At 37.2% G+C, this 16,124-nt stretch overlaps 1 protein-coding gene across 1 annotated transcript; it reads left to right on the plus strand.

Moving 5' to 3' along the window:
• Nucleotides 1-575: 575 nt before the first annotated feature.
• Nucleotides 576-15,799, plus strand: mccc1 (methylcrotonyl-CoA carboxylase subunit). The gene is made up of 19 exons (XM_007256778.3): nucleotides 576-908; nucleotides 1,499-1,542; nucleotides 2,662-2,795; nucleotides 3,022-3,117; nucleotides 4,732-4,853; nucleotides 4,960-5,107; nucleotides 5,270-5,391; nucleotides 6,003-6,114; nucleotides 6,287-6,368; nucleotides 6,633-6,760; nucleotides 7,941-8,124; nucleotides 8,244-8,353; nucleotides 8,514-8,730; nucleotides 9,680-9,766; nucleotides 10,659-10,708; nucleotides 13,046-13,183; nucleotides 13,524-13,631; nucleotides 14,309-14,380; nucleotides 14,465-15,799. The coding sequence occupies exons 1-19, from the start codon at nucleotides 856-858 to the stop codon at nucleotides 14,591-14,593; spliced, it is 2,136 nt and encodes a 711-aa protein (XP_007256840.3). The 5' UTR covers nucleotides 576-855; the 3' UTR covers nucleotides 14,594-15,799.
• The last annotated feature ends 325 nt before the right edge of the window (nucleotides 15,800-16,124 follow it).

A 16,124-nucleotide genomic window follows, 5' to 3' on the forward strand; every position in this document is an offset into this window, starting at 1 on the left:
GGAAAGTGTGGAAATCAAGTCAGCTAGCTATTTCCAGTTTCAGGCACATGTATAGACCTTCTGTAGGGATGTTCTGTATATCTGTAGCAAATGTATGGTACACCTGATTCTAATTTTAAGTAATAAATCTGGGGGTATCCTAACTTTTTTTTCTTATCCTAAGAAATTTTTCTACTTCTACTTATTCCGTTTTATCATAGTTCTTTTTTTTTTTTTAGTTAGTTAGTTGTGCATCTCTTAATATTGGTAACATGTCCACATATTTATACATGATAAAATTTTAAACAGATATACTTAGAAAGCACAATATTATTTGGTATAAATTACTCTGTTATATATAATTTTGTTTGCTAAATATGTTTGCTTGCCAAATATTGGGTTAATCCCTACAAAAATCTTTTCTTCTTTTTTACATTACTCTTTATTTTTACCCCAATTTATTCATTCCCTCACTTTCAGGCTTTAACACTCCTTTTATATCTAAATTATATTATAAATTATATTCTTTTTCATTCATATTACATGGCTGCTCCACGCCTCCCCAGGCTTTAATATCATTGGTGTAACTAAAGTACGGGTCGCGGGTAGGTTCAGACCATGTAGCCCGCTGGCTAGTATTAGCAAACACTTCAGTATAAACTACACTATTATAGAGGCTGTTTATGGCGGAGACACGGACTAAGAAACTGAATAAATTCTAGAGTTACATAGGAATAGGAAAAAGTATATCTGTGAAGCTAACTGAAGGACATGAGACGGTTTTAATTAATTCCGTCAGTTCAAACCGGTCAGTTAGCTAACGCTAACTAAGCTAAGATAGTTAGCTTAGCATTTACCTCAGCTTAGCTTGTGAATATGGCAGCTGTCTTGAAGCCACAGCTCAGTCAGGGACTGAGAGCACACATCCAGTAAGTTATTACAGCTTTAAAATATATTTATGCATGTATTTCCGGTTTTATGTAAAGAGCAGAGACAAAAATGCAGTGGCCAGAGTTTATTTAACCTAGTGTTTATAGCTAATCTAGCTGCTACCTAACAAGTAAAGTTGGTTGTAAGCTAAGCTACCAGCTTCTGTTTATGCTTAATTTATAAAGTTACAGCTAACAGACGGCTAAGCAAACGCATTAACACCAAAATTAGCTCAGTATCACTCATGTGCACAACTTTATTTGCTTTAAATGTGTTTTTATTATCTCCAAAACCCTTACAGACAGAGCCAGAATGCACAGAGCTGGTAGGGTGCAAGGTTAAAGGCATTCCAGGCACTTCAGACTGACCACCTCTCTAAGCTAGCTAGCTAGTTAACTCTTTTTGCAAGATTCTGGCATTTAGACAAGCTAAATATTGTTGGGAGAAATTTAACATGACATGTAACATTTAAATAAACCAGTGGCAAGTCATTCAGCTGTGTGTTCTGACAGTGAAGGTCAGCGTGTTTGTTTTCCAAACCTGCCTCCTTTAGCTACAGACTAAACTAAAGGTGTTCTCTTGCCCACAGGAAACTAATATGGACCAAAGGATGTGTCAGGCATGCTTCATTGGGTAAGTGCATTGTAATCAGAAGCTTCTCAGATCAGTTAAGATTCACTGTATGTTCAGATGTGTTTGGGCAGATAATTAGTAGGTAAGCTGGTGTGCTGGAGTTAGACACATTTAGCTTGTGTATATTACAAGCTGTACAAATTGTTCTATACAAAAACACTGGCCAGAGGTATGAGATGCTCTGGAGCAGCTTATGGTCATCATACCCATTGCTGAGCTTGGGTTAGAGGACTGATGAACAGTGAAGCTGCATCATCTGCGTTCTCTAGAAAGATTGAGCTCCATTTACTAGTTTTGGGATGAGCTGGGAGTGGCAGAACTAATCAAATCAAAATCAGTGCCAGCAGATTTCCTCTATGAGGCCTCTCTCATGAGGCTAAACACAATCAGATCTGCACAGCTGTGTTCTGACATCTAGTGTTAATCCTCCAGACAAATAGAGGATCTCACTGCAACAAAACAGGGCTATCTGCTTATTAATACCCATGATTTCAGGGAAAAAAAAAAACTCTTATGGACCTGGTGTCCAATATTTTACCTAAAATTGTAGTTCCAAGATGGTTATGTACATACTGTATTTTATATTTATAACATTTAAATTGTTCTTTTATTAATAAAAATGTTGAGTAAGGGAAAACACATGGCAATGCAAGTTTACATATTTTTGTGTATTGCATTCACAATAGCAGTAAGAAAATGTAGTAGTAGTAATAATAATAATAATAATAAATAAATAAATAAATAAATAAATAAATAAATATATAGAGGATAAAATTACAAAATGATCCAATGTGCAGTGTCTGTGGGAGAGTAGTAAATTATGATGTAAGATTTGGAATAACATTTTGTGATCAGTAGCAGGTAATACCAAAACTGCAATTCTTGATATTGGTTAGAAAATCAAGACAAAGCGTGTGTAATTTCATGCCAGCTTCATACTATTTTAAAATTCAGAAAAATTAAATTAATGGTATTATTTCCTTTCAAATATTTTTTTTCTGTCTGGATAATACTTATAATACTGGACTGTACCTACCCACTTGTTATTTGTTTAGCATAGTAGCAGTTTATTAGCTAAATATGACATTCAAAAATAATTGGACTGTTTTTGCTCTACAGCGAGGATAGAGAAAGTCCTCATTGCAAACAGAGGAGAAATAGCCTGCAGAGTGATGCGGACAGCAAAAAAGATGGGTGTCCGTTCTGTGGCTGTGTACAGTGATGCTGACAGACACTCTATGCATGTGGCCATGGTGAGAAAAAGAGACGTTGTGGTTACACAAGTTTTCAAGTGTTGCAATGTGAACATTTCATTGCAGTCAACTGTGGACAAGATCACACTTTTGTTTAAAATCACATTTTCATATCTTAATCAGCCATTGCAAAGGAATGTTCATACTTCTTCATATGTATATCTTGTAATTGATAACCGCTGTAGAGTTTAGTGTACAATTAACTTTTTTTATTATTAAATTCTAGGCGGATGAAGCATATCACATTGGAGCAGCACCGTCACAACAGAGTTATTTGTGTATGGAGAAAGTTCTTGAAGTTGCCAAGAAGTCCTCTGCACAGGTATGTCCCCTGTTGTGTGCAGGTCATGTTATGTGGAAAGTACATATGTAAGTAAGTATGTTGATTTTCTTAAGTTTAATAGGTTGAAATACACAAACACTTTTAAGTGCCATCCGAAAATGGTTGCAATTTTATCCTTTCATTCAAGCCACTCGTTCCATTTGATTCTATTGAATGAGTGAATTTCTTTAAAACTGACTCCCAATTTTTTAATACATTGCCAAAAAAATCTGTTTGAGTTCAGTTTCTATAAAACAGCTGCTGGTTCTCCTTTTCATGGCATACAGAATGCCACACTGCTAATTAAATAATAATAGTAATAAAAATGTATATATATATTTATATAATTAATATATTTGTATATTTCTTTGCCAACAAAAACAAAAAACTGCTTGCTTTGTGCAGTTTTATATTTGTAATATCAATACTGGTGTCCCACAGGGTTCAAATATAGGGCCTTTGCAGTTCTCTTGTAAATGTTACATCATTATAAACCATAAAGACCACTGAACAACTGGAGATTTCATAACACAACCTTAGCCAGGACTCTCGTCTGTCAGTCTTTTACGGTTTTGCTCTGTTTTCAGGAAGTTATGAGATTGCCCTAACCTGCATAATGCATCTTTAACTAATTGTGCCAAAGCCAAATGTAAACACAGCCAAGATGCACTGGAGACAAATCAGTCTTTCAGACATGTTGGGGATCCAACTGAACTACAGCTTGTCACACTGCTAATTTAAACTCTTCCCAGTAGGAAATACGGCTCTGCGAATCACTGTTTAAAAACTCTAAAACTGTCCTTAGTCCGAGGAAGCAAATACAGACTTGCCTAACTAGATTTAGTGACACACAGCATATAAAACATTAAGTGACAAGGACACCGTGTCACTAATGCCAAGCAGCTAAATCTGTTAGTGTATTAATAATATATAATAGTGTAGACTCATCAACCTGTTTCTCTGTCCTTTCCTCTGTACTGCTGTAACATTGTAAATTTCCCCATTGTGGGATTAATAAAGGATTATCTTATCTTACCTGCATAATGGGAGGAAGTGGGTGAATTGGTAAAAGTAGGTTTGTGAGGTGTTTGAAATAAATGTGTATAATACAGTCCTACTCTTAAGCATCCTTTTTAAAACTTGAAACTACTTCAGTCATTGTGTTTTTTTTCCAGAATATTAAACTATAGAAAGGAGAGACCAATATAAATGCTCCAATATGACTTGGAATTAGTTCTTTTTCTGTCATATCTCTCGTTATTATTTTGAGATGCACAATATCAGAATTGTCTTGATTTTGTTAAAGATGTTTAAATGTTTAATATTTTTAAAGCTGACTTCTGACAGTGTATTTATTGAATTTTACATAAGCAGAATGTTTGTCATGCTGGACTATTGTGCTGAAATATTAGCATTTTTGTTTGTTTTACAGAATTTGTAACCCTTTACAAATACATCTAAACATGTATGTTTCTCTCTAATGCTAATCCAGCAGGATTTACTTCTGGTTTATACATTTTAAAACTTTCATCACCATCCGCACATATGTACATCAAAAATACTAGATGTCCATCAGTGCATTCCTTTGAATTTTCTGTGTGTTTGTTTGGAAAGGCTGTCCATCCTGGATATGGTTTCCTTTCTGAGAACACAGAATTTGCGGAATTGTGCAAGCAGGAAGGCATCATCTTCATCGGTCCACCTTCATCAGCTATTCGTGACATGGGGATCAAGAGGTGCCCGCCAGTCTTTACACACTTTTGTCATTACTGACAGCAAGGTCTAATTCCTGAAGGAATCTTTGTTGGTCATGTAATATATATATATATTTTTTTGTATCAGCACATCCAAACACATTATGTCTGCTGCTGGTGTGCCGATCATCGAGGGGTACCATGGAGAGGACCAATCGGACAAGAAGCTTCAGGCTGAGGCTGCCAGGATTGGCTACCCGGTTATGATCAAAGCTGTACGAGGTGGAGGTGGAAAAGTAAGGGAAGTTTTCAGTGTTTTTGGTGCACATTTTTACAAAGAACCTTAGATGATGCCCATAAAAATGAGTGTCAGTTATGTTGGTTAAATTCCACTATATGATTTGAATAACAATATAGTGCCTTTAAAGGTAAATGCTTGTTTTGCTTTTCTCGCTCAGGGAATGCGTATCGCACACTCAGAAGCAGAGTTCCACGAACAGCTGGAGTCAGCACGAAGAGAAGCTCGCAAATCATTCAATGATGATGTCATGCTGGTGGAGAAATTTGTGGAGAATCCTAGGTATGTTGGTCTAGCTCCTTTTCATGTTGAATTAGGGCTGTACGAAAATAAGAAAAGTGTAAATAGTTTAGTATCACTAAGTTAATATGTAACTAGGAGTAACTAAACTCCTAGTAAGCCGCAATTGAGCCCAAACCCAAATGGAATAAGCAGCATGGAGAAACAATGATGAAGTGGTTTACCTCAGGCTGTTGAAGTTTTACTACTTTTATATTTTATGTTTAATGAACAATTTCTCAATAAAATTAAGAAAGTAATAAAATATGAAAACACCTTTAATTGTTGAGTGTAATGCAATATGTAATAAGAGAGAGAGATTTTGTGTGGTTTGTTTATTTAAAAAGAATATCACTGAATTGATTGAAAATGTATATTATCAGAATAAAAAATGGCCTATACCAGTTATGTCTTGACAAAAAGATGTATTTTAATGAGTTATCTAACTGTGTAAAACATATAAAGACTTTTGGGAAACATTCCTGCTTAGATTCATTGGATTCAGTTCCATGTTATTAAATGTTAAATGTAACGAATTATAATTATGTGGGGCAGCCAGATACAGCCTGAAAATCACTCCTCTGTAGTTAATAAGTGTTGCCTTTTCTGTTTAGGCATGTGGAGGTGCAGGTGTTTGGAGATCAGCATGGCAATGCTGTGTATCTGTTTGAGAGGGACTGCAGTGTTCAGAGAAGGCATCAGAAGATCATTGAGGAGGCACCAGGGGTCAGTGTTGTTTTTTCTTTATTGTTTTTCTTTTAAAAGGCAGGAATGGTCCTCTTAATGATCGGGTTGTCAACTATGTTTACAAATGCAGTCTGTTTTGTTTGGATTCCTGTTGGCTGCATTTCAATGCCTAATTAGTCTGATATTTTTATTTGTGTTTTTGTGAAATCAGCCTGGAATTAGTCCTGAGGTGAGGCGTAAACTGGGAGAAGCAGCAGTCCGAGCAGCTAAAGCGGTGAACTACGTAGGAGCAGGTAATAGGCTGTTTAAAGCAAAATCTCAAAAATAATGTAATAATAATGTATGTAATGTAAAGCATACCTCTCAATTAAATAATTGCGTTCATCCCACTATTAAACCGTGTGGTTGTGTTCAGTAAACTTTTAAAAGACTTATTTTTTGTGGTTTCTGACACTGTATGACTTACTGTTATCTGTAACATGCGCTTGTATATTTGTTTATACGTGAAACTATACCTTCCTGCCTGGACTCTTACTATGCTGTGTTTTTGTTCACAGGCACTGTGGAGTTCATCATGGACTCTCAGCACAATTTCTACTTCATGGAAATGAACACTCGCCTGCAGGTGGAGCACCCGGTCTCTGAGATGATCACAGGCACAGATCTGGTAGAGTGGCAGCTCAGGGTAAGAAATTAAATCAGTGTGACTGCACTGAATGTAAAGGTCTTGTAAATGGTGGAAACGATTTTGGAAAACATAAATTCATAGTGTCATAGTGATGTAGTAGAAAAAAAACATCAGAATTAAGAAGGGATCAAATAGAACAGAGGTGCCATGCCAGGTTGTGGAAGTCATCTGTCCAGTTTGGTAATTTTCAGGCCAACACTTCTATTAAATCCGCTGTCTAAAGACTTTTTGACACATACACATTTCAGTCGCGTTATTGGTTAATTTTCACACCTGAAAGTCTAGACCGTAGTGCGCACCAAGGTTTTTATATATTTTTTGCATTGTATACTGAACATTTGGTTCGGTTAGTTTTGGTTTCACGCTGTAGTTTGGTGAGGGGAATAAAGAACGTTACTGTTGTCTTCAGCTACATAGGCAGAGTCTCTGTATAGGTCATATTCATTGATTTGTTGGTGTTATCTTTGCCAGGTGTTGTGACGAATTCTAGCTCTCTGTCAGAATTTGACTCACAGCAGAATGAGTGTAAAAGATTATCCTCAGATTCCTTTTATTTATGTTTATAAATAAGGTTTAATCTACTGTTACTGTGAATAAATTGTGTTCATAGTGCTGCGTGACATGCCTGTGTGCAAAGGGTAGTCAGATTTTGGCACACCAGCAATTCTTTTTATCTTCAAGACTGCCTCAACTTCCTGTAATTGGCCAGAAAAATTTAATCCTCTACTTTTAATTCAGACCAAACTAAAAAGTCAAAGTCCAGACCAAACAATGTAGGTGTGAAATCCCCCTTAGTTTTGGAGTTGGAAATACAGTAATTAAACTCTGGAGCAATTTGTGCAACCCTCTTTCTGTATTTACCTTTTTCTTCTGCCCTAGACAGATCCAATAAGTGGCACTTTTGTTCTCTTTTGGTTCTCTTTTTTGTTTTTTATTTGTGAAAACAAACCAAACCAATAAAAAGTGGTCCATATTAGCAAACTCGTCTTTTACTCAAGTGCTATGTTGTAATGTTGTATGTTGTAATAAGTTGTAAAAAGTTCGATTTAGGAGGTCAGATATCCCAGATTTTAGAATTTCATGAAATGCAGCAAAAGACCCTTTGGCACCCTAACTGCACATTTCTCTACTAGATTTTATTTATAAGCCATTTTTAAGCTGGAGTTGTGTTTTTTAGGTGGCAGCTGGGGAGAAAATTCCTCTCTCTCAGGAGGACATTGTGCTCCGAGGTCACTCGTTTGAAGCTCGAATCTATGCTGAAGACCCCAATAACGACTTCATGCCTGGAGCAGGGCACCTGCAGCACCTGTCCAATCCACAGGCAGACGAACACACACGCATTGAGACCGGGGTCAGAGATGGTGAGAACTGTTCATTCTAGTATAGTATAGTAGGTCCATATACTGCTGAAGCAACTAGCCATTAACTTTATCAAATTTCCCCTAAGAAGCACAGAGTTTTGTGTGTGTTTGTGTTTTAGGAGATGAGGTGTCCGCTCATTATGACCCTATGATTGCTAAGCTTGTTGTGTGGGGGGAGGATCGTCCCGCAGCTCTAAAGAAACTTCGCTACTGCTTACGGCAGTACAATGTAAGTCTGCGCTCTGGTGGTGAACATCACTCAGTACATTTTGTTCTCTATCAATAGGCCTCATAATAGACATATCTCATTTAACTGTTAACTGCATTTTCCAAATGTGTGACTTTAATTCACATGAGCTGTGTTTATAACCTTTAACCTCTGCTTCCAGATTGTGGGTCTGAACACTAATATAGATTTCCTGCTGAACCTGTCTGGGCATCCTGAGTTTGAGGCGGGAAATGTGCACACCAGCTTCATACCGCAGCATCACGATCAACTTTTCCCAGCTGCAGTGCCCCCTACAGGAGAGGAGGCCTGCCAAGCAGCTTTGGGCCTATTGCTCCGCGAGACAAAACACACACAGAATTTTGTGTGTCAGTCAGAAGGTCAGAAAATACACCAACACACGCACAAAGTCAAGGAATAAGTCTTGTCGTGGACTGCACAGCATTTTGAGTGAAGGTTTTCCGTTGAAAAGAAAATGTGTTATATTCAGGGTTCATACAGTCTTGAAAAACCTGAAAAAAAGTCATGAAATTAAATAAAGTCACGGAAATAGCAAGAAAAAATAATAATACCCAAAAAGTGTTGGAAAAGTCATGGAAATTTGGTCTACAAATATTTGTGTTTCTGTTTTTGATAATCTGAATCTGAATTGAAAATCTATTTTGAGCCAGTAATTTCGCCCTACACAATTGAGCTCTCATTTTATAATTGAAGATTGTGTGTCGGGTTCATTTTAGACCTACTATAATCATTTTTAATTATAGTTTTAGTGGATTTTTGTTTTTATTGTCCATGTCTGCACTGATGATTTAATCATATGGTCATGAAAATTTGCCTTGAAGGCATGGAAAACGTCATGGAAATGTATTGGTTAAAAAGTGTATGAACCCTGTATATTAGAAGATTTGTTGATAGTAATGCAGTTAGGGGAAATGTCTGGTAGTGTTTTATGAGTAAAATACATAAATACTTCACAAGAATGTATTTGCCTTTATTCAAAATCTCAGGAAATACAAATTTGCAGGTTAAGGTGAAAACAAGTCTTTTAATTGAAGTTAGTGTAAAAAGATTTTTCAGGCGTTTCTTTTGGCCCATTCATCAGGAAATTTTTACACAAAGTTACGTTGGAAACTAAAACGCGAATGTTCCAATTTTAATAAAAATAGTAACAATGTGTCTCTGTAGATTCATTTATTGCATTTATTGTCGCATAGAAAATGACAAAGAATTACATGTAATTTGATGAGGGCATTCTACTCTAGATTGGAATCCTCTGAATTAAATTAATGTATTTTGAATAAGATGCAAACAGCTGCCGTTCTTTTGCAGACCTCTACTCCCCTTTCGGCACGGGTAACGGGAGTCGGATAAACGTGCTGCACTGCAGGAACCTGACGCTGCAGCTGGGGGAAAACAGTGAGTGTTGAATATGTACACACATACACACAAACACAATCTCTCCGCTCTGATTCAGAGGAATCAAACATAGCTGCAGTCCTACATGCACTGAATGAGGTTATAAAGTACCATTTCAGGTACCTCATGTATGAACAAGAGATGTATTTAAAGCATGTTGTAAACAAACATTTGGAAGTTCACAAAAGAAGTGAATGGTTCAGATTCAGAGTTGTCTGATTCTGTAGCTTTTCTTTAAAAAAAAAACTTTCCATGCTACCCTAGCATACCTGCAACAATCAGTACAGGAGGCCCTGAAGGTCAGAACAACATTGTTTAGGTTCTGTAGGACATGGCAAAAGTCTTGGGACACAATAATAGTCTTGTGACTTACATATTTTATATATACAAATGAAATATACATGTGGTCTTTGTCACTACTTCAGTGCCACTCAAATAGAAGATCCTCATTTATTGTCCATTTCTTCTTCGCTTACTAAAATGTATTCACAAAAAGATGATATTTTTTATTACATTATGTGTAATAAAATTCAATTTGTGTAGGGTGTTCTCTTAATATTGAGACATCAGGTCTGCAGAGTTGGAGAACATGCCGACCTGTGCTGTAATCATGTTCTTTTATGCACACATGATCAATTATGCTGATTAAAATACCTCTCCATTCCTCCATGTGTCAGAAGCAGGGGACCGTTTTCCTGGAATAGCATGTTCCCCTGCATTATAGATGAGCTCTAATGTGTATGTGAGAGGTTATTGATCATGATGAAAGATTTTTTTTTTTCTTCCCTCATTCAGCAAAAAGGTCTGATTTACTGCTCGAGTAGAAAGAATCTGAGTGTGTGATGCTGAAGTGTTATTACTGAAGTTATGATGGAATCTGATGTCTTTGCAGAAGTGGCTGTAGCAGTTACGTACAACACTGACGGGACATATAGCATGGAGGTAAGTAATAACTTATATTCATGTAGCAAAAGATTTTATTTAAAACACATTTGCAAGCATCTTTACATAGATAGAACAACAAATGGGTATTAAAAATTATTAATAATAATAATAGAAATAATATGAAATACTGACACTTAAAAAAAGAGAAATAAAACAGGCGAAGGCAGCAAATCCTAACGCTAATACTGATACTATTTACATACAATTTTAAATCAGTGTTTTAAATAATTTTATACCGTATTTTTCGGACTATAAGGCGCACCGTATTATAAGGCGCACGATGAGTGAACGGTCTATTTTTAGTGTTAGTCCATACACAAGGCGCACTGGATTATAAGGCGCACTAAATGAAACTTTATTTATATCAGTAACAATAACTCTGAGCAATAAATCCTTCACAATATCTGTGAAAAATAACAACATCTCTGAGCAATAAATCAACAAGCACAGCAAGTAACTTACGTATTACTCCGCGACGCTCCTGACAACGGTAGCCGCAACGCTCCGACAGACCATAATATTATGTTGAAGCACAGCAAGTATGTATTACTCCGCGACGCTCCTGACAACGGTAGCCGCAACGCTCCGACAGACCATAATATTATGTTGAAGCACAGCAAGTACCGCATTACTCCGCGAGGCTTCTGACTATAATAGCGTGTTGTGCCGAATTCGGTGAATAAAACGGTTTTAAAACAGAGATAAAGATTGGATAAGTTTCATTTCTGGATGAAGTGATTTCCAGCGCTGTTTGGATATAACTGTGGATTACAGGAGACTGGATTGATGGATTCTCTTTAGTCTGGACGCGTTTTGAAGGTAGGACCTGTGGCTGAGCGCGGGTGTGTGTTCGGGGGGTGGCGGCAGTGACCGGAGGTTACCCCAGGACAAAAGGAGAGAGCCTTTTATTACTGGAAACATGCGCTCTGACGCAGCTCTAATTCATGAAACATACATCCTACAGTAAAAGCACAGTTCTGGAATCCGGAGAGCCAGACGGTTCGAATGGTGTATGACATGACCGCATTCGATGAAATATGGACGAACGATAAACGCAAATATGAGAGTTATGAATTATTAAAATCATAACCAAGGCATATTTCGCCCTAAATGTTTATTTTCTGAAAGGATATTCCGCTAAATAGGCTAAATAGCTCAAAAGCAGAGATTCTAAGCTTTAAAATGGTATATTGGATGTCTATATTGAACCTGTAACTGTTCATAACTATTCAGAAACACAGCCAGTTATGAAATATTAAATATTTCTGGCCCGCCGGTGGGCCAGCGCTTGTTAAGAGGTTAACTTTACTTAGAAGTGGGCGCTAAAAAGAAACAGTTTGTGCTATTAACCCAGAACGGGTGGAAAGGAAAGTTTACCGGCACCTTGTTCTGGCCACGGAGCTACAGTGGAAACTAGCTACCCTGAACCACAGCCGAGAGGCAGTACGGCAGTCAAAGGTAACCGTGCGCTAGCCCAAGAGGGGGATCTTTTTCTGGCGTGGGTGAGGAATTCTGCACAACAGAGCGCCGTGTACCACATAAAAATCGAGGTCAGTAAACACAAGCAAAATCCATACACAAGGCGCACTGCATTATAAGGCGCAATGACGATTTTTGGGAAAAAATAAGTATTTTAAGTGCGCCTTATAGCCCGAAAAATACGGTATATAAAAAAGAAGCATGTCAGAAAATGTGTTCACATGCACATCAGAATCTACTGCAGAAAATTAGGATTTTTTTCCATTAAATCTGACTTCTCGAGTTCATGTAAACACATAGCACTGATTACTGACACAGTCAGAGTTTATATGTGTCAGGCAATAATTGTATTTCTGCTTTGCAACCAGCCAATCAACTCGCAGAATAAGATGCGCTGTAAACATTTAAAACCCAAAATGCATGCTTAGTTTTTAAAGCATTGTTTCAAATGTGTTTTCTTGCCATCTTGCAGGTGATGAGTTAAGCACTGTTCACTTATTTCTGGTGCCTGTCTGTTTTTATGCATGTGCACACTGAGAAATCTGAAAATACTCCAGTTATAAATACTCCAGTTATAAATACTCCAGTTATAAATACTCCAGTTATACATATACGCTGAGAAATTTGATCACTGAGCTTAAATGTAGCTATTTTTATTGGATGTTTAGACCTTACTCTGATCTAAGAATGTGGAGAATGCAGTTGTGACTACATGATTACTTTAAAAATGAGATAACCGCAGTAATCTGTTTATGGACAGATTTTTTGTGTTATTTTATTGTATTTTTTGTGTAATTAAAATGACCACTAGTAACTTTGTATACTGAATGGAAATTGTGTGTTTCTGTGTGATAGATTGGAGGCCAGGTGTTCCATGTCTCAGGCGAGTTGCAGAAAGAGGGCGGAGCTACATACCTGCGCTGCTGGGTGAATGGAGTTTTGAGTCGGCCGAAGTTGGTCATCGTGGACAACACAGTCCACCTCTTCTCCATGGTGGGTTACAGCATATGAAAACTGATTGAAGCTTGATGACTGACTGTTTCATAGATGCAGTTCTATTACCGGAAATGACTTATAGCTTTCCCTGTGCTTCTTATAAAAATGTGACCAATAAAAAGGAATTATTAAAAATATGTCTTGCTCTTGGTAAAGGGCTGCTATTAATAAAATGCGGTGTAGTTTATGACTGAGGCAAAGTGAGAGACGTTGGAGAAGGTGTCCTTGGTCCAATAATGGCATAATACACAGTAGATGAATAAATCATATTAGTATTTATTAAGAATTTATTATGGTTTCATGAAATTTTTTGACCTGTATGTGTTTCTCTCTGCAGGAGGGCAGTGCCCAGGTAACTGTGCCTTTGCCCAAGTTCCTGGCTGGTGTTGGCACTACTGGGGCACAGGGTGGAGCTGTGGCACCCATGAGTGGCACCATTGAAAAGGTACCGTATGACACTGTTATTGATTCTAATACTGGAGTCCATTGTATATGTTTTCAGCCAAATGTATTTTGAAGAGGTAGAATGCAGTTAGACTCTCTAACCACAACACATTGTTTGATACTAATTATAGCATCAGTAGATAAACTGTAGGACATTATATGTTCACTGCTTTTACAGCATTAGCATGTTAATTAGCATGTTAATTAGCATGTTAACATTCAGATTTGCACTGGAATTAGAGGTTAATGTCTGTGGTAGTTTTTGCACAAAAAGTCAAATCTTACTCTTGTCTGTAACTGTTTGTAATCACTGCCTACATTTTTTCCTCTCTCATGAATTTTTTTGGTCATAAAGACAAACCTGTGATTTGTCCCAATGACTAACTTGTTTCTTTCTGAGACTGTCCCCTTCCCCCCTACAACTGATTTGATTTAAGACCTTCCCTTCATAGCTATTAGTCCTAATCACTGCTTCATTTTGTTTGGAGATCTCCTGATTTCAGTTGGACTTAACAACAGCTTTGTTGGTTTGTTCTGAGATCTTTCCTTCACTTTGATTGGTCTTAATAGTCGACAAATTTGTATAAAGTTAATCTTCCTTACCTTTGGTCATCCTCTCTGTTTAGTAAACTTGTACCAGCATGATATGATCTGATATCCCTTATGCTGTATCTGCAGATCTTTGTGAAGGCGGGAGACACTGTCCAGAAAGGAGATCCTCTTGTGGTGATGATCGCCATGAAAATGGAGGTAAAAAGCAGATAATTCCCTCTCTCTTTTCAGTCTACACTCATTTCTGGCTTTGCCTCTGATCCAGTCCTGTTTTCCTTCCAGCACACCATCCGTGCTCCCAAAGCTGGAGTTATTAAGAAGGTCCTCTTCAGGGAGGGGTCACAGGCCAGCCGGCACGCACCGCTGGTGGAGTTTGAGGAGGTGGCTGAAGAGGCAAAGTCAGAGTCCTGAGAGGGCAGGAGAAGCTGAAGAGGTTTTTAGGAAGATAAAAAAATAATCCAGCACAGTTTGGTGGTGATTTATTATTTTTTTTTGGTCTGCTTTAATACACCTGTTAACCCTGTTAACCAGCACTGAACGAAATTGACAGAATTGTGGTAGTATTGCTGCATATTGCAGCCTGGTTGTGATGTGAATTTCAGTGTAGTGCTCAGGCTGAATTATTAGAACTGCAATGTTCCAATCAATATTGGGATAACTAATTATATTATCAACAAATGCAGTATCATTATAGCCCTACTGCTAGCATAATGAGGCATGTTAGGAAAACACACAAAAAACACCAAATTTACATCTGATGACTGATAATCCCTGGAGTAAAGGTAAATTTCACCTGTAGTTACTGTTAGTGAGTAAACTCTTGAGCACATGTTGGATGAGTTTGGTTCATTACTCTAAAATTCTGGTTAATGTGCAGTGCTCTCAAGTTTGTTGGATGCTTTAAAATCTAGAGAATCTGCTTTATAAGATGCTGTTGGGTTTTTGTTCCAGCTACTTTGTGGTTCATGTTTTCTGTAAACTCTTGTATTGTCTGTGTGGTTTTCTTTCTGATTTGTATGTGGTGCTTCCTGGTCAGGGTCATGTAATGCATTACTCTTTCTTCCAGTTTGACATTTGTCTTGTGCCTTTTTAAATTACTATGCCATTCTCCAGTGGACAAAAAAAAGTTCTTGGTTGGTTGGAATACAGTATATTTAATAGTTGTTGGTAAAACTTAAAAAATAAAACTTCCATTAGTAGGCCATTTAGATGTAATGTGAGTTTAAAGGAGCAGTGTACCCAAAAATGAAATTTGCCTAGCCAACCAGTCAAATTTTTTTTTTGCTTTATTGGCGTAAATCTAAAATAATACAAATGTCTCACCAAAAATTTGGGACTTGGTTAACTGCTCCTTTAAGCCTTTAAAAATAATTACTCTTCACTAATTTTAGAACTAATTTATTGTCCACTCCAGAATTGTTAACTTGAGTCTTTTCAGTTCTATATAAAAAATAAAAAAAAACCTACTTAAGTCCACTCATCATCAAGGTCCTTTCACGGTTTTCCTCTTAACATGTTCCAGGTTCTTTCCTAGGTATCCGTTAAAGCAGTTGATTTGTTCTGTTGATTTTTTTTTTAAGTTCTCTTCATGATTAAAGTATTAAGATATAAACTAAAGCATTCAGTTTGGTGTTTAAAGTTATTACAAATAATTGTTCTGAGTACACCACTTGATGCCTGAGACAGAAGATTCTGGATCTTGACAACATGAAAATTTGGTAAGAAAAGTAAAGACCCACCTTCATGAAAAACATTGACAATTACGATGATAAATTCAGTTTCTTAAGTTGTCTCTGCATTTAACACCCCTCAATCCACAGAGCTGCATGTGGGCCAGGACTACATCACAGAAGGCATTATCATCTTTCACAGTGGACAGCAACTGCAGTGGGAGGTAATGATCGTGACCGGCAGCATTTGGCTAGAATGTCCATTCAGACCA

The sequence above is a fragment of the Astyanax mexicanus genome, chromosome 16 (genome assembly GCF_023375975.1).
Source record: "Astyanax mexicanus isolate ESR-SI-001 chromosome 16, AstMex3_surface, whole genome shotgun sequence".
Taxonomy (NCBI): Eukaryota; Metazoa; Chordata; class Actinopteri; order Characiformes; family Acestrorhamphidae; genus Astyanax; species Astyanax mexicanus.